This window comes from Apteryx rowi, unplaced genomic scaffold (assembly GCF_003343035.1).
Source record: "Apteryx rowi isolate R43461 unplaced genomic scaffold, aptRow1 scaffold_25, whole genome shotgun sequence".
Classification (NCBI taxonomy): domain Eukaryota; kingdom Metazoa; phylum Chordata; class Aves; order Apterygiformes; family Apterygidae; genus Apteryx; species Apteryx rowi.
In genome coordinates, this window is record NW_020448863.1 from 2,841,526 (window position 1) to 2,861,313 (window position 19,788).

Sequence of the window (19,788 nt, forward strand, 5' to 3'; positions counted from 1 at the left end):
AATTGTATGCTGCCCAACTTGCTGCAATGCAAGTGTCTCCGGGAGGCAAGATACCTGGCATACCCCAAGGTAACCTTGGTGCTGCTGTATCCCCTACCAGCATCCACACAGACAAGAGCACAAACAGCCCTCCACCCAAAAGCAAGGTACTGTACCAGGCCCTGCAGCACAATGTTTCTAACAACGCTGGTATTTGCACAGCCTTTATCCAAATGGTATCTGTGTGCCTCTCGGTTGCAGGCAGCTTTCTTCCCATGATGACTTTATGAAATAGGAAAATTTCTTTAGTGCCATTTTTATAATGGGAGAACCCCAGGACAGTAACAGTGAAGTCAGTAACAGGTATCACCTCAACTAAGATCCCATGGATTCCTTTGCGGTGTTGTAGCTATTGGACTATTTTTTCTTCCATCTTTGATAATGGGTAGCTGGCTGAGGTCACAGGCCTCCTGTGCTAGCATGCAACTGTCATTTCTGTTCAGACCTCAAAGCTAGAGCTAGATTAGCAATGCATCAGCGAAAGATGGGAAGCACTGGGGCATCTCGGCAGCAGCCAGATTTTGTCCTGGGACTCAGTGGGAGTCTGTGGAAGAACGAGTATCTAAATCAGTGTGTGTTGTGTCATAGGACAGGCTTGAACCTGTTTATAAAGTGATGAGCTCTGACTCTTGGTAGTGGTAGGGCCATTAGATCTTTACTGATTTAAGAGGTCAAGTTAACAGCTTGTGGCCCCACCTGTAGAACACTGCCAATGGATGACAAGTTAGTTATAACGTGAAGGAATACACAAAATATGTCCAGCCTATCTTTGCTGGACCAGAGGAGGTAAATTCAGGTTCTGTGATTTCTCAGCAAGTTGTTTAGATTTCAGTTGCTCTATCACAATGAGATATATAATTGTTTTCTCTGCACATTGAAGCTCCTATACAACAATATTCTAACACGTTGATATCTGGACTGGGTAAAACTGGTTGAAATCAATGTTCTAAGTTAATTAGAGACAAACATTTTCTTCCCCTTCTGCTAAATCAACTCAACAAATGCATGTGGTATAATCTCAAGAATAATTTTTTTCTTTTCGCCTTTTGTTATTGCTCATCCAAAAAGTAGTGTTATAGGTTTGATTCAGCAATTTTTACCCATTTTTTTGTTGTACTCGCCTATAAGATGACTAGTGAAAAATCTGAACTAGTCATTAAAGGTTGCTTCCAAAAGGAACATACTGAATTTACTTTCTAGGTTCAGTAGGATTCCTCCTGTGGCAACAAGTGGGACTAACTGAATACATAAATAGGCCTGAAGACTTGCAGAATCAGGACTATACAGATAATAAAAATTCTTTAAAGAAGATTTTCAGAAGTCACTAAATTATTTTGAAGCACACTGCTTAACGGGATGCATTTTCCTAAGTTACTTGCTTTCAAAAATGTCACCTGCTATTACTTATTCCTCTAATATATCTGATTTTTGAACTGCTTCTATATTTTGCTAAAGACCATCTCATTAAATCAGTGGAATAAGATGTGCTCAGTATATTCCACAACTGAGCTTAGGTAACCATTCACAACTGAATGGCACATATTAGTTGTTGCAAAACAGCTAGTAAGAATTTAGCTGAGGAATTCAGGAAAAAAGCAGTCCCATTTAAGTGACAGCAAGGGCTTGGTAAAAATGTGTCCCTTCTTTTTGTTAGTGTCCTCTAGCATGCTGTCTAGGTCCTTTATCATGTCAGAAAGGATTCCTTGAATTGACAGTAGTGTCTTCATTTTTACCCTAACAGTAAAGTGGCAAAGATTAAAAATAACCAGACAAATAAATAATACCATTGTCAGCTCAGTGAAATATATGTACAAAGAATAAAAGAGATGGAACTAGTGGCTGTTGTGTTAATGAATAAAGCTTAAGGTCTACATTTTCTTTCTTCTCTCCTCAGTACAGACTTTCTGACTTCCCAAAGTTTGTCTTTGGCTTGGCCTCCTCTTTTATATACTGTAGAGCTAGGAATCGCAAAGTCATGCAGTGCTTGATGATATGTTTTTTTTCCAAAATTTCATGTCTATGGTTAACAAGAGATTTTTGTGCGTTTTACAAGGGGGTTTTGTGTGTGGATAGTGGCTTGCTAGATCCACTACACTTAAAATTCCAGTGTTGTTTTTGGATCTTGCCAGCACAAACAGCCTGTCTGATGAGATTTAAGGGGACACAGTATTTATTTTGTGGCAATTGTAGGCCTGCCATATCTACTGGTAACATCAAGCATAACCGTCTTACTGGCAGCTGTCAAAATCGGCTCTGTTCTCCCTTGTGTTTTGTTGCTTTTTCGTGTTCATAGGTGTTCCAGTGCCTTTGGCTTGCAGCTCTGTAGGACACAAACAAAACTTATTTGCAAATTGCAAAAAAAGAGTGGGCCACAAGGAAAGGAAGGGGGCTCCAAAAAGCTGTAAAATTGTGCAGCATGAGCCCTGTGATGCATGCTGTTTTCAATCTGCTGTGTGCCAGTTGGAGGCTCAGAGAGAGAGCGAGAGAAAGAGAAAAGATAATGCTGAGAAATGATAGAGTGGCTGTGACCTCCAAGCTCAGCCTGGAAATCCAAGACATTGATTTCACTTAGCATTCCTGCTGAGAAATCCGGCGGAGTTCAGTTGTAATAAAAGAACAAGATTCTGTTCTAATGGTAATGGCGTATGACAGACATATCACTTTGTCTGTCCTCAGCACCAGAGAGAGGAGAATTGGAGAAAGGTCACCTGACCTGCCTGTGGTGTTGTGCGAATGCTATACTGAGCTTTGAACTCCAGCCTAGAAGCACAATTATTTATAATACTAAATGGTAAAGAAACCTTTATAGTGCCTACAGTAATTAGAATAAAGCTTACACAATAATGAAATGGCCTGGCTTAGAAAACACACTGGTAAATCTCTGATAGTTGCAGAAACTGAAGCTTGTATGTTGAAACCATGCACCTTAGTTTATATCTTCCTTTGCTTTTTCAAAGCCTGTTTGTGTTCAACATTTCCAAAAGTTTGTGTTTGCTGATTTTTTTTATTTTTTTTTCCAAGCTGTTGCTAAGGAGTATCTGTCTGAGTTTCACAGCCTTTTTTTTCCCCCCTAGCAGCAGCTTGATCCATGAAGTTAATTCATGGTGGTCTTTCTCAGTGAGTCACCATACATCAAGCCTCCACAGATGAACAGTTAATGCCTTAGGCAAGCTTTCAATAGATGCTGTTTGCTGAATCTCTGCTTTCAGCCTACAGTTTACACTGGCGCAGCTTTGGAAATACACTTAAGTGTTTGGAGACAAGGAGACAGCCTTACCTGAGAGTGTGTCAAGCTACTGGCAAACATCTAGGTCACTTCTGAAAAGCTGTGTTTCTTCCCTCTTGTATAGCGTTAAAGTTACTGTGCTGCTCTTTGCAAGGATTCTTCAAAGTCGGCCTCAGCAGCAGATGGAACAACTGCTGGCTCTAGAAATGCTGAGAGGCATGAGGGGGAATTTGCCAAGGATCATCCTTTAAATCTAGTAAGACTTGAACACATCCCTGAAACTCCTCTAAGACCTTGGCAACCCCTGTGTTGGCAAACCTTTTATCAGTGGCCCTCACCAGTGTTTGAACATTGCACTGGGCAGACTAACCTGGCATTTTCTGTTGTCTCACTTGCCTTTCAACAGATGTGACCTGGAATAGACAAATTCACTTCCCAGGTTTCTGTGCTGTAACTTTTAGGAAACCATGAAGCAGAGATGCCATTATGCTGTGCTGCACATTCTGTCAAGTTTTGGTTAGGAAACTGAGCTGGTGCTGTACATTCTTCCAAGAAGAAATCTCTGTGCCAGAAAAACTGATTTAAGAAACAGAGCTAGTGGAGCCTGTCCAAAAGAAAATGAGTGTGTCTTGCGGAAATGGATTTTAACACAGCTTCTTCTTGAGCAGTTTTAAAAACAGCCGGTATGCTAATCATACCATTCAAATTTACCAAGGCCTCCTCCACAACCCGTTTGAAAGGCAACTATCTTAAGTTTGCCAAATTGTGCTGGATTTCCAAAGTCTGTCTTAAGCACATTTTGCCCTTGATGTTGTAAATACTTGCATGCTGCTCAGATGGGTGTTCAAGGTGGTTACATGCTCCCAAATAAGTAAGAGAGGACTAGGCACAGATGAAGATAAGGACTAGGCAGAATAACCCACCGCCAGTCCTGTGATTAACTTCAAGCCTCTTGCTTGCACAGTGCCACACAGGGGAAACAGAAGTAACCTGATAAAAGAATATGTATGTCTGGACAGAGACCCTTATCATGGTGCTGGGATTCTTACTAATAGGTACAAACTTCATTGACCTCAGAGGTGGTGCATCATACTGTTGAATAAGGACAACAATATCACCCTCAGCAGTAAACAGGTCCTGTTCATTGCTGTCCTTGTTCCTTGCTTTTTGTTACACACATAAATGCAACATCGTGTGTGTGTGTGTCTGTGTTACAAGATCTTAGCCCTTTCTATGTAATCTTTCAAGTACAGTAATTCTGGAGTAAATTTTCAATGTAGCTTGTAAATGTAACTAAATGATTCCCAGGATTTGATGGAGCGCAGCGCATTGTCTGTAGCATCTGCTGAAAAACAAGAGCAATTCAGTGTGAAATGTGACAGAAGAGAATTCCTGGGCACTTTTCTTTTAACCTTGTTATGACCTCAGCCCTAACCCTGCTCACAGTTGTGTCTCCATCAATGGCAACAGCACACAGATTGTCCAAATCAATTTTTTTGTTCTTTTCAAATACTTCTGGCAGTGATGTTACTGTTTGCTCAGCAGTAGCACCTGGGAGTTGTGACAAGGAAAGGAAATGTGTTTCAGACAAGCCAGAAACAGCACTAAGCAGTTGGATATACACAATCAGATTCTCCTCAACTGCACTATCCAGACAAATACCAGTGTGAATCCTTAACCAAAGATGGTACTTTATTTTCACATTATCTGATCCTCTGATCACCAGAGTAAACACTGGATTGAAAATCTTTCATGTTGCCTATAGTCAGCAACAGAATCTCCTTTTAAAGACTTAGAGCTTGCCTCTCTAATACAGCACAGATTGGCCTTGAAATGGCCAAAGATTCTCCATGGGAGTTTCTTCCATATTTGAGGAGTATCAGCTGACAATGCTACAGTTGCTGCCATATGCACCAGCTGTGTCTTGCTTATGGTAGGGTAAAAAGGGACCAGCAGTATACTTGCTCCCTTCTCACCCAGGCAAGCTAAGTCCGAATGGGAAACTACAGCTGAATCACTGTTGGCTTTACTGTCAATGACATCTAATTCCAGGGACATAATAAAGAAAAGGAGACTTTGGATATGGGAATTTTAATTTGGACACAACCATAGGTTTCCATATTAGGAAAAAAAAGAGAACCTTTTACTATGGGGAGCTGGTTGAGAATTTGCTCTCCCAGTCAAAACTGGTGATGGGAATGTACTTACCAGTTTCAGCAGGAAAGCTTTCTTGACTCAGGTTAAAAATATGATAATCCAAAAAAGTAATAATCCAGAGACAAGGAGAGAGAACAAGGCCCCAGGATGGCTCGGTAATAAGAACACTCATTTAAATGATATTTCTGATTTCAATTCAGGCAAATTGTTGACTTGAACTTCATTTTAGATGACTACCCTAAGCAGCCCAGCTGTTTGAGGGTCTTTTTCTCCCTTTTCGTCACATCTCTCTTTTGTATGCTAGCGCAGAATGTGAAAATTTATTTTGGGGAAAAAGTTAATCTCCGTTATGCACATAACTGTACCAGTTTGCTTGCCACATCAAGCTATGACTATTGCATAGGCCTAGTTGATAAGTAGCCATATAGACTGCCTTTACCCTCAGAGGTTCCTTTTTTGATCACTTTGTTTTTCATGATCAAACACGTTAGAGGGAAGTAATTAATTTTGGCTCTACAGATGATGGATACATTGCTATTCATATGTAGAAGGATATCAGTGTTTCCCCCTCATAATACTTTTTTATTATTTAATGCTATCAAATATTTTTGGAGATGTGACCTAACTGTTCTGCACAGCACTGCAGAGTACTTTGGCTATGAAGAGGACAGTTGTATGATAAAGAGGACTGATCTTGGCAGCATACAGCTGATTAAATGGTGTGACTGCATGTGCTGGATGGGGCCAAACTCTTTTTTTCCTGCTTGCAAAGTGCTAGAGAAGAGAAAAAGGAACTGTGTGAAACTAGCACGGTGCCCATATTAGACCTTGTATACTAATGGCAATTATTGTCCTCTTTATTGATCAAAGAGCTCAGCAACTGCTGAATGCATTTCCAGACAGCAGGGAATTAAGGTATTCTTACTTTCAGTAAAGAGAATACTGGGGTATTTTAGAGTGAAGGGTTTCCCCAAAGTAATGTAAGACACACCATTTCTGCTGGAACATTGCTGTGTTTACAGTACGTTTATCTTCAAGATTTGCAAGGCTCTTTAGTTTTTGTGAATTTCTGGGCTGGACACAATTCTTTATATGCTATTGATTTAAAAATCCTTGTAAATGAATCCATTAAACTTTTCAGCACCAGAGTAACAGTTAGACCTAGAACATTATAAATCAGTGCATTCAAAACATTATTCAGTGCTTGCATTTCCCAATCCCCTTTTCAGTCCATTTAACAGGTTAGAAATAGCTGTAAAATAGTTAAGAAAAGAGTTGATAGTACGGATGCAATGATGTATAGGGAGCTATAAACTGAGACTTTATTTGTGCTATAGTACTTGGTACTTCTTTAATATCTGTGTCCATTCTTTAATGTAAAGCTTGTAGCTAATTATCTCTTTACCTGGCAGCCTTTTTCGTTTGCTGCCTTATGTTTTTACTCCCAAATAGCAGAATGTAGAGTGGGTGATGGGATCTTGGAGACTTTTTTTCTCTTCTTTGCTCTCCTCCCTATATATGCCAGCCAGGCATATAACCAATGACTTTTTAAACCATTTGCCTGCGCACAGTGAAATTATGTGTGTTAATGGAACTTCTTAAGATTCTTTTTTAAAATAGAGAGTGTGTTCTGAACAGTAAAAACAGTGCTAATAACAGTATTTAAAAAGCAGCAGCAGCAGCAACAGTAGGGACTAACACAGCATTCTTCCTGCTTTCCATACCTCTCCACTTTCCTAAAAATAAATTAAATACATGGCAGGGATCCTAGGATGCTCTTTCAGATTAACTCTCCACAGTTCTGTTTCCTGATACCATGTCTCTCTGGCAGAAGCCTGTCTCTCAAGCACAGTTGCTAGCCAGTCAGCCCTTGCCAGACTCAGTCAGTGCTTTTAATAATGAAAACTCAGAAGAAAACATAACAAAGAGAAAAGGGGGAAAAAAGCCCTCTGAAATCTGTTGTTCACAAAACAAAAGCAAGCCACACAAATTAAGCAAGACCACTGCATTTCTGAAAGAGAGGTCTTCAGAAATCAGACAGAGAACAACAGAGATGTAAAACAAAGTGGTAATGACTAACATGCAGTCTGTGCTCCTGACAAGTTCCTCACTGTTCCTTACTGCTAGGGCCTTCCTTACCTTGTATGAACCAATGAACCATCCACATTTTCCTAAGTGGGAAAGGTTTGGGGTGGAGGGGAGGAGCACAGGCAGACAGGGAGTAGTTTTCATCCTTTCTGGATAACTGTTCCACAACACTGGCTTAGCAGTGACACTGCAGACCGAGACATTACACCATGCACTGTTATTTTCAGGAGGCAGCTACTAAAATCAGATCCAGTTTCAGTTTCCCTCAACATTCGGGAATGTTGGGACCTGACATTTTGTTTCAGTTTTGTGTCTTATTCTGTTACTTAGAAATATCTACGCACTTACTTCTGTAGAGGCATTATGACAGAACTGCCCATCTAGTGTTATTTGGAAGAAGGAATTTCAATAAGAAAAAGCAGCATTTCAGAAGAGACTTAGGGAACCCCAAGCAAGAAAACACTCTCACAGGATTTTTTTTTTTTTTTATGTCCCTAAGATAGATGTTGTGCTGATGGACTCGATCCCAAGAGTAGCAGTGGAAGGGTTTAGGAGTAACAGCATGGAATCTGGAGCCGCATAAAGAAACAGAAAAGATTAGATTTTTCTGGTTGCTGTTGTTTTTGTCAGTAATCTTCACCTTTCACATGGGCTTCTTCTGGGGGGATAGTTGGAAAATACTTAGGAGAGATTGTTTCTACTGTGGAAAGGAAGCCAACCATGAGAAATTCATATGTGAAGTTCAGCTTGAGAAGTGTTCTTCATAGGGGGCTGCCAAGTATCAAAGCATCTTTCACAGCACTGAAAAGATGAAGGACTGATACTAGCTCCAAGTTTAAATGTAGATAACAGAAACAGCCAGTTACACTAGTATCACGATAATTTCTAGTTTCCTTCTTAATATGAAATTCCTTTCAAGTAAAGTTCATCTGTCTTTTATTCCAGAGATTTATTTTCTAGACTCTGAGCTGTTAGACACTCTAAATCAAGGAATATGTTTATTCCAGGAGCACAGGCCTGTGCAAAATAGTGGCAATGTACTGCCTTCGTAGAATAGGAGACAGCCTAAAATGAAGCAAAAGACTCTGATTCTATAAGATTCTTCTACAAGGAAGCCAGATGCCTCAATTTAGGCACTAAATTTTCCCTTTCACAAGTTCAGGTTTAAGTGTTTAGGTACTTTGTAGCATGTGTTTATAATGACAGGTAAAGTCCATAGGCTGCCATGGCAGGGCCATCCACTGGACAGCAGTGTACCCATCCTTTATCAAGCATAGCACTTTTCAACACAGAAAGTAAATTTCTGAGCTGCTTGTATCAAATTTTAATATGATCAGTCTGGTAGCTTCCAGAAGCTGCTTGTTTTGTCTGCTGAAAGTGGTTTGCTTCCACATGTTACATGCTAGATTTGAAATTAGCTGCTCTTGACACATTCAGACAGAATGCAATTTAAACTAAGCATCAAAGAAATCTAGTTTGCAGTAAGTATTACTGTACCCATTCCTGCATGATTAACATTTAACAAGGGAGCTCTACAAACTTCTTTTTTTTTAATCTGAAACATTTATTCTGTAATCCTTGGTAGCTGTGGATAGTTGAAGAGAAGCAACATTAGCAGCAGAATGGAGAAGGAATCTATTTTATTTTCAAATTCAAAGAGACAGTTTCTTATAGGTTGGTGTGGACTCTGGAGTTATATTAAGTGCTTCGCAAATGTTTCACTGAAGTTTTTGAGAACTTTACATTTGTTGTACAACATACATTTTAAATTGCTTGCTGTAAAATGGAAGGGACATGAAAGAGGGTTTCAGAGAATTATGTGTAAATCCTGTTACTTTAGAGTATATGGGTTTCTCAAAGCAGTGTAGCCATGTCTTGTAATGTTGTAATGGATAGTTTCTTTAAAGACCCAGCTGCTGGAGTCATGTGAAAGTGTAAGAATCTCTTTTAAACAAAGAGCTTCTGTCCATCATGGCTGAAACTTACAGGTATAAATGTATTTCAAAGGCTTAGAGGGCAGCTAACAAATAAAATGAATCAAAGAATTATTATTTTAATCAATTATCATTCATTTTCAGAGACAAATCATAGAAGACTCCGTGTTTGCAATTCTGCAAAGGCGTAACCATTGTACAGCAGAATTATATTTTTTGACTGTAGTAAGCCTGGTAAAAACATTTTGATAGTATCCAAAGAGGGTAGAAATTAGCAGCAGACAAACTGAGACAGCAGATCATTTTGTTTTCTGACATTATTAAACAAGGGCTCATATATGAAACCAGTTAGACAGTTTTGATCCTGATCCTTTGTCCACTAATGGTACCAAACTATGATTTCAAATGTACCTTTTTGTACTAATGAGTCAGTTTAGTTTCTGTTTGTTTCATTTCAGTTGCTACTTTTTTCCTGTTCTTTTGGGGGGGAAAGATAAGTTAATATCATGACTGATGTCTTTGAAAAAAATTGATTGATTGAGGAAAAAATATCTTTGATAAAAGATTGCTCAGTATCTTGACCAACTGAGTGCACAGAGGAGAAGACCTTGTCTGCTATGGGAAGGCTGGAGAGAAGGCTCTTCAATTTCCAGTCACGATGTGACTGAAAGAATGTAACTTAGAGCATTTCATAAGTTATTAGTGTTTCTTAAACTTTTTTGAGTGGATGTGCCAGCACCTGCTAGTAGATTTTAAAAAAATGGGGAGTATTTTTAATAGCTATGTGTGTACAGAAGTGTAACACATGGGTTCGTACAGGCTTTCAGCTGACATGCCAGGCAGTGACATATCACGTCATGAATCAGCCACATCGCGTTACAGGATTTCAAGTTAACAGAACACAACAGGAGTTACATAGTGACAAACACAACCCCACATGACATATCCATGGGAAAATTGGCACAAAAAGCTTCTTAAAGTTGAGTTTCAGGGGTACATTTATTCCTCTCCAGAGTGCTCCAGAGAAAACTCTGAAGCAGTGTACCAGAAAAAGCAGTAATGTAGCGACAGAATTACTAAAGCAGTTTTAATTCAGTCAGCCATTAGGAAGACAACATGATGATCACAGTTCTGAAGAATATTTTTATTATGTCAGGTTCTTGTGAATTTCTCTCTTTCCAAAGGTAGCTCTCTCAGGGCTGCAGTCATTCCAGGTCAGTGATTATTTTTATCTTTAGCCATGCTAAGAGCTGTGTAGACTTCAGTTTACAGCTATAAGTTAATATATTTTGAATTTAGCTGTTGGTTGCCTCAGTAAACTCTTGAATACTTCTAGTCTAAACTCTTGTTTCTTCTGCTTTGCATGAAGATCAGAATGACTCCCTTTTGTGCCTGTTTCCAATATTCTTAGTCTTCCCTGAAACTATCTTGTTGCCTTTCTGGATACTCCTATGCTAGCTTCTGATGGCCACTGAAAATAATGAGTCAGCAATTAAAACTCTGGGATGAATTAATTCATCGCTGTTTGCTTATTATTCATCATAAACGTGCAGATGAGCTGTGCTTTCAATGTGCTCTATAAAAGGCCCAGACCTAATCTGGGGTCAGGGAAATTTGACACACGCATTTGGTTGAGAAATGCATGTCAAGTAGCATTTCATTTGTGATATCAGAAGTTGAAGTGGTGTCACATGACGGTTTGCCCGCTACATTTCATGTCTGGATTTACAGTTCCTAATTTCACAGCCTTAGGAATGCGAATTTCTCTACACAGAATGAACTGCAGCTTATAAGCTGAATAATGCAGTATTGTAAGACCTGGGAGATTCACTGGTGTACCAAACAAATAAAGTTTATTGGGGCTAGCATGTGAGGAAGATTACAGCCACATCACTTTCACCAGCCAAAGTGAGAAGGTAGCACAGATATTCAGCGGCCTGTAGAGCAGAACAAAGAAACTGAATAGAGACTTTCTCTTCTGCCTTCATTTTAAAATGAACAAGTTGTTCCAAGAGTGCCAGAAGCCCGGTTTCACGAGTGTTTGTAAAGTCTCACAATATTTAGACTCTGGCTGGAGATGTAGACTTCTCATAGGGGCATCCCCTGCTGTCTATTAAAATGTGGGAGTCTTTTCCTGAGTGGAGATGCCTACAGTGCCCCACTCCTCTGCCACGTTGCCTCTTTACACAAATCACATGGTTCTTCAAGGACTTCCTTCCGTCATCAAGTCTGATGGAAATTGCCTGCTGAGCTCAAAATTTATTTGGAGATGAAGATCGACAAACACATACATGCATGCACGCTGATCTCATGTGCACACTCACACACATGCACACACACCCTAATTTCCAGGCTAAAAATAATCTCAGATTTGGACAGCTATCCAGGGTTTTACAGGCATGACATCTTAAATTTCAAGTGGATGCAGTATGTCTTGCTACTGCTTTTTCTGCACCATTGCAAAGTGTTGTGTTTCACCCCCAAATGATTACAGTTCAGTTGGGTGAAAGGATTTCTGTGATCTATGGTATCATTTGGGACTCACTTTGTAAATTGCTCTGGGCTCAAACAGAAGAAAATATGCTATATAAATATATATGTTAAGTAGTATGTATAACCAGTATGCTATTACTGGTGAAGCAATGAAACTACCTTATGCTTACCAAGTATCCTAGTGTCTTGTCTTGATCCTAATTAACTGGTGACATACACGTTGAGTCAGTGCTGTAGGATTTGTGCCCAGAGTAAGTCACAAAGCATAGCAGCTTTAGTATGGGAGAAATGGGGGAGGGAGGGAGGTCTTCCTTCTTCTGGACAAGATATAAAAACTGCCCAGAGCTGGCCCTGTTCAGAAATAGCGAATCGGCCTCTTGGAATTTTATTTAAGATGTCAGCTTCCCTCTTGTATACTTCTGTGAAGACAAAGAATGTCTTAATGTCTCCATTGAAGTTATCATTAAAATAAAAGGAGATCTGTAGACATCAGCTATAAATCATCAAGAAATAGCTTGTGGGTAAGCTTTGACACAACTGAACCTACTTGAAATGAGCTAGGGCTGGATTCATTGCCTTTAGTGAAGCCAGTAGGTGGACTAAAGGTCTCCTCTCTCTCTCTCTCTCTCTCTCTTTCCATATCATACAGTGTTAGCTTCTGGGAGATGAATGTGTTCTGGCTGAGTGATGGAAATGCATTTGGATGTGTTCTTAAATAGACATTTGTTTTACGTCTGAAAAGAATAGGCCAATCTTAGCAGTGTGATGCTGGGGCTATTTGAAAGGTATTTTTAAGGCAGTTGTCTTCTTTCAGCTTTACAAAACCTATTTTAACTGATTGTTTAGGCTTGAGGAACAGCATGGAATATCTATTGTGTATGCATGTATGTATGGAATTAACAGGAAAATGGTAGATAAAAATCTGCCTAATTTTACACAATAGATTTTTGGCATTCTTGTGATCTGACTTCAAATTCATGCTGAGTTTCTACAGTGTAACAGAAATACTAGTTTGTAGTTGTTAATTTTAATTTCTAAGACGTGAGGTTTTAAAAGGAGCTGAAAGTGTTCAGCATCTCATGGGGACAAACTATGAGTCTTACTAATGAATCCAGCAATTAGTGGTTCATTGTGCCTACCAGCAATTTGGCCCTGATATTGGTCCTGATGGTGATTTCATTTTTGCTCATGTGAATCAGGAATAAGATCTGAACAGTCTATTCACCAAGGGGGGCTGAATACTTCTTCAGCGCTGTTCTGCTTGTAACCTGTATTCAGTACTGACAGTAGCAAATAGAAATGGAACTACAATGTATTTCAATTTTAATTATGATTGTTATGATTGTTTAATATGTTCATTAGGATAATTACGTAAGTATAATGTCAATAATACTAAACTTAAAGAGCTTTAAAGGGTGGGGTCCTCATGCAGTTAAACGAACATATATGTGATGCTCACTTTGCGTAGAAGAAATCCTTTTCATAGATGAAAGGATGTATTTTCTCCATTTTTAAAGTAGAGAATTAAGGCAAAAGAGGTGGCTTTTTACTTTCTGTAGCCATATACTAACACTAACATTTGTATTTGGTAAAATTTTGTAACCACTTTGCAATGATGTCAGTGACCATGTGCAGAAGAAAATTAGCTGCTGAGTGACTCATTCAAGTTCCCAGAGGATGTTTGTTGCAAAATCAGGAAATGAACCCAAGTCTCTTTGAGTGCCCACGCCTGACCCAAGAAATCATCAGTAAATAAGGCATGACTGTGGCATAGGAGAAGCAACAGCCCTTCCCAGCAGGTATACTCTCAAGTAGTTAAGCCCCAGATATCTGACTATGGGTGGGGTATAAATATCAACCAAATTTTTTCTTTTTCTGTGTGTGCAGTTTTCAAAGATGGAGCATGTGTTTGCTTTAAATGCTCCTTATGGTACCTCAGACCCCTCCTCTGCTGCCTCCGGTTTCTGGAACTGCTGATTACATTTGGTCTTACTGTTAAAATGAGGTGAAATGAAAAAAACAGGCAGCAAGAGTTGAAAAATCATTTTGATTTTAGTGATCTGGGATGTTGTTAAGAGCATGCAAGCATTAAAGAAGGATGAGTTTTGTGTTGATATTTTCCCTTTGAAAAGCTATTAGTTTGAAAAACAAATTGGCAGGCAGGCCATATCTACAGTTACAAAACATATTTTGACACTTTTCATACAGCTTATATATATCTATAAATAAAACCAGTGCATTTTATCTTTGCACTACCTACTCGTTGTATTGCATATGTAGCTGCCTCTCTCAGTGAAAAATGTACCTAGACTGCATAGAGATATCCAAAGTCAGAGGAAACACAGGTGGTTTTTGAAAAGGAATTTCTTAGTCCACTGTCAATCGTCCAAGCTGTTTGAAATCTCTTTTCTTTCAAGCTCTTTTGACTTGCTTCTTCTAAAGTTTTCAACAGCTGTTTTTTGGTTTGCTTTTGTCTTTTTTCCCTCCTTGAATCTTACAATCCATGCAGCATTTCTGCTTCCCCTGCCTGACCACAGCGGGAGGAGGGGTCTGTTGCTAATTTGTTTTGATACGGTGCGCTTTGGTCTGTATTCTTTTTGAAATTAATTCCTTTTGCAGGTGTGGGGTTAGAGGTGGTGGTGTGCTCCCAGTGAAGGTGTAATCCACCACAGAGAGGAGGTGGGAGGCTTTGATCAGTGTGGCTTTTGTTTTCTTGTTGTTCATTTAAAATGTACCAGTTTGTAACGCTGTTTGGCTTTGCAGGTCCTTGTTTTACTTCCTTCCAGGTCCTTCCCCATCCTTTCAGGTTTTGTTGTTTTCACTGCTGTTCGTTCTGCTTAGCGTTTCCTAGGGGTTATTCATTGGAGGATGGTGACTCCAAGTTCAGTTTAGGCAGCAACTCAAATCCAGCCTAAAGTCTAGCTCCACTTTTCAAACAGGCTTGTTATGGGTGGGCCTGGGACCCTTCAGTTTCTACCCAACAAAAGTTCAGGAATACATGCCACAGATCAGATTATCTGACAGCCACCTACTTTGTCCTGCAGCTTCTTCTAAAGCAGCTGGACATTTAGGGAGATTCAGTCGAGTACCAAAAAAAATTATGGGTCTGAGTAAGAGTGGCAGTGGCTCTGTTCTGATTCAGCTATTTACTCACTGTGTGAGATTAGGCAAATCATTTAGCCACTTTGTGCCTCATTCTTCCTGTTTGTAAAAAAAGGCAAAAGCTGTAGGGATAATTATGAGCTTTAATTAATTAATATTCCTCTGAAGAACTGGAGAAGTGACTTTTTTTTCTCTCTCACACTTTATTATTTGCCATGTATTTCAGTGGGGGCTGTTCGGAAGAAATATTCTTTCTAGGAAGATGCCTTTTCCCTCCTGTCCCTCACAATTTTGTGATCCTCTCTAATGTTTTTTTAGTTGTTGTGCAGTGTTTTGCATGGTTAAAAGCATGAAAAATTGGTTGTTGTCATCCCCTGAAGATTTGTAGTATCTGCATCAATCCCTGCTGACCTGTGCCTAAGTCACTCTTCCTGCTTAGCAGCTGACTTGAGCCCTCTTAGAGAAGCACTTCATTAATAGTATTATACCAAATAAATAGGAACGGTGGTGGTGTGGGATATACAGTTGAACAATAATTATTAGAAATGAAAAGCTAACAAAAGGACTCAAGTTTGGCACAAAGTGTGGACTAGCAAAGTCCCAAGTGGCCAGTCTTTCAGCACTGGCTCATGTATCTTTATTTAATATGAATCCTTCCCAGTTCAGGCCAAATCTGGCAGGATTTGCTCAAAAAAGTTTCACTGAAGTTTTTTTGTGAATGAGACTACTATGTTAAATTTTTGCTCAGTCAGAGATGCAGCGTGAGAAGTAGCTTTTTCATTATGAGGTGCAAGCAAATGCTAAAAGGACTTTGTTCCTGCAATTTTGCCTCATGTTGTACTGCAGATCCATGCATGGCAAGCAACTCTCAGTTCTGCTTGTTTCAATCTAACAGAAGAGCAAATGCCCAAACAGCAAAATAATGGCAATAGGAATAAGTCAGTTGTATTTTGTATGGATGAAAATGTATGTTTGAAGTTTGGATCTGATTTGGGAAAAGCATCCACAAGTCATCAGATTTTCCTAAAGGTTGGTGTGACTGAAAACTCATGATCAAGCAAAAATAGCATAGAAATATCATACCGGCAGCTTTCYTCAAAAACATTGTGCTGTTTGTCTGTGGAGACTACCAGGAGACTTTACAAGGATGGTGGGCGTTTTGGCAGTCCAGAGCCAGCCAGAAGCTGGAAGTATGGTTTGGAGGATGCTTCTCTGAGGAATTTTAGAATCCAAATGAATGAATTTTGAGTAAACACATACCAGTTTGCTCATTTTGCTAAATTGTATGCCTTGATGTATTCTGTTTGCCAAACAGGCTGCCTTCAGCTCCGTGAGACCCGAAAGGGCTAGGTCCCGGTGCAGCACTTGTGTTTCCTGAAGAGATCTGAGAGTTGCTTTTACAGTTCTGCATGCAGAATTCTGACCGGTGGCTACACCAAATTAATGGCGTTGCCCCAGGTCATCGTTGGGTGGAGACTTCTAGGAGGAGTTTCATAGACACAAGCACTCCACAAACACTGCTTTGAGCATGCTCTGCAGCTGAAATAGCCCACGTTGTTCCATGTCAGAGCTAACTGGAGGACTCAAGTGATCATATGCTTGGTCCTCTGTTATTTCTGCAGCTCTATTCTATGGCTCTAAAAGTAGAGTGATACTCACAAAGTAAGCACTGCACAGCCAGAAAAAAAGTTGCTGGGGGGAAGACGTACAGCTCCCAGGGCCTTCCATGTTTACAGACAGGTCATTTTGCATATTCCTCTCTTGTTTTTCCTACATCTGTTTGTGAATCCTGTGTAAAACTTGTAGAAACAACAATGCCAGATACAAATGGAAAACAATCCAGTAACTCTCTGATTTTACTGTGACAACATGTGGACTAGACAAAATCAAAGCTTGGGGTTTCCAGGGCAGCAAATTAGTCTCTGTAGCTACAGACCTCTTCCCTGGCAGCTAGACTTCCAGTAAAGAAAAATGAAAGGGGAAGAAGTTAGGGATCTTTTTGAGAGGACAAAGTCCCTAGAGAATATCCTCACCAAGAGCCCCCGGTGTTGTAAAAAAGGACTGGAAAAAGAATGTCTGTCCCTCATACTAAAAAGCAGAATGGATTACGCTTGCATGTTCCTGCATCACTTTTGCTCGTGAACAGGAACGGAGACTGTGCAAGAAAAGAAAGCGTACCACCAGTGTATTAATGACCATTTGGGAGTAATTTATTCCTTGAATAGTCCCCTAAAAGAAGCTAATGAGAGAACAAACACATAATGCTTGCCACAAATATGAGGCAGCTCAGCTCCTCCCTCTCTTTTGAGTCTTACGAGTAGGAGTATTTGGGGAATATCAGTACAGACTAGAAGTACTAACTTTGGTTGGGTAACGTCCGCTGAGTCAATAAAGTATGTAGCTCCTGAGAGCAACACATTCAGGAAAAGATACTCAGCAAAGCAACACCATAACAAAATCTGCTTCAAGTATAGACAGAAATTTGGGCTGAGATGTTTCTGCAGATAGCACAGAATGAAAGGTCTGTGCACTTTGCAGGACCAGGAAAGAAGGCAGTCCTTTCTAATATTTGCCTTCTGTCTTATCTTTAGGGCCTTTTCTTTTCCTTTCTGAGAAGAGTCTGGTCGTGCCTCTTGTACTTTCTCTGCTGCAACTCACAGGCAAAGATACAGTAGGATAAAGTGACTTCTGTGAACCTAAAGAATAATTCCGCTGTTTGTATTATCATATCATGACCAAGATGTCTGTTTATATGTCTCCATCTCTTTCTTTCTGTGTAGTTAGAGAAATTTCCACCTTTGCAGGAAGGGACACATTATTCTTAATCAAAACTTGAGAATGCGGCAGGAGGAGGTGCAGCTGCAGATGAGCATTATCTAATTCACCCATCCTGTCATGTGAACATCCCTGCTTAATTTAATACAATTATTTCATCAGTGAGGATAATATCAGCAGCATGATTCATTTATACAACATGTTTCACAACTGCCTTTACCTCTCGGCTTCTTATTATCACTACTGATAATTTCACCATGAGTGGCTTCAGAGCAGGGGGAGGGGACAGGCAGAAAGCTGCCAGCATCTTTGTGTGAATGCGTGGACAACTGTAGTCTTGAGGGACAGTGATGTTGAAGGGTTTTATTTGCATATATGCTGTTGCACCTCTGCTTCTCATATATTTTGGTTAGACATTTCTGGATGAGTGAGAGACCGACTGGGTAAGGCACTGACTGGCTGCATTGTTCATTGCACAACAATAGCATCATTGTCTTCTGCCCCAGACATGCCAGTGAGTGCTCCATATTTTGCATTTCTGTTGAAATGAAGATCTCCATGAAACAGAAACAGGGTGGGGGAATGAGGCTTTGTTTCTGGAGAGGTGGGAGAGGCATTCTTTTAGAAACCCCCTCTCCAGCTTCTTGTTTCTAACTCATTTGGCTGTAATTTGTACTGTCAAGGTCATTTAAATAGGCTGCAATATGTGGCGAATGTGTTCCCAGAGGTCATGAAAAGCCTCTTTAGTAAAGCATGCTAGGCTGTGCTTGTGCCAGGTCATTTAAGCACATTTGTATTGCCAGTCAGATGATACACAGCATAGTTCATGATTTTGTAATAAATTGTGCAACCTGGACCTTCATTGTGCGCCACAGTGGGATGTAGTGCTTGGATTTAAATTACAGTACAATAATTCAGTAACTGTGTTTTAATACTAAACTAATCTGTAAAATATGTGAAAAGAAGCCAGATTAAAAATCCAACTAAATCATCTGGGTTCTTTTACCCATCAGCACCTTTTTCCTTTCTCTGAGACTGGTTCATGCATCTGGGCTATCAGTCTTTCGTTCAGTTCCTGGTATTGAAACAGTGCAATTTTTAATAATTGATTTAGAAAGATTGTCAAAATCAGATTTCAGTCTCTTCTTTCTCCATATTCAGACATAAATGAACCTTTTATCTTAGGAGGGAATAAATAGAGACAGCTTGATCTGGTCCATAGAAACATTAGAAAAGACACCTTTTCAGCCAACTATTTGTAATATGCATGACTGAGGCAGAATTCCTGGGTTCATCTGAAATTCTGCACTACTTCACTGTATGACCTTGATCAAGTTTTTTCCTTTTCTCTCTGTTTCAGTTTTTTCATTCCATGTTAGTAAGCACTTTGTGTTTACCTAGCATTTTGCATTTTCAAAGGACCATAGAAACCTTATAAAAGCAGTGTGATACACACTCAGTGTGCCAGCAGTATTTCTGCTTAAAGATTGTGAGGTACTTACAAAGCCTTCCATTTGAGGATTTCCGATGTCTGATGCTTAAATATGAAAGCTCAAAGCTGTACAAATCCAGGTGTAATGAAGCTACAAAATTCCACTCTTGAATCTTGTCTTTGCTGCTGTCCATTTACCCTCAAATGCTGGTGCGGATGGAGGGTTCTTGTATTTTCTTCCCTATGTCTAGAGATCAGCTGAAAAAAACCTCTAGATGAAATCAAGGACCCTGAGCTCCAGAGTTGTGGTTAATGATCGTCTTTCCAATCCTGGGAAGCAAACCACCAGCTCTGCCTAAAATAGCAACTATCCTGATACTGCTGTGATGCGGGGGACTGGAATCTCTGTACCAACGCTTTGCTCTTCACTGTGTGTACTTCATTTTTATTAGCCTTGCATGATATGTTTTTGCTTATGTTTTATTCTCTACATTTATTTTTTTGTCTGTATTTTGTTTTGTTAGACAAATATGCTACTTTTT

General features: G+C 39.7%; 1 protein-coding gene across 1 annotated transcript in view; it reads left to right on the top strand.

Moving 5' to 3' along the window:
* The window catches only part of SOX5 (SRY-box 5), a 453,937-nt gene that overhangs the window by 397,920 nt on the left and 36,229 nt on the right, over positions 1-19,788 (top strand). Inside the window, exon 9 of the mRNA XM_026066897.1 lies at positions 1-146. Within this exon, the coding sequence (XP_025922682.1) occupies positions 1-146 (146 nt within the window). The remainder of the gene's footprint in view (positions 147-19,788) is intronic.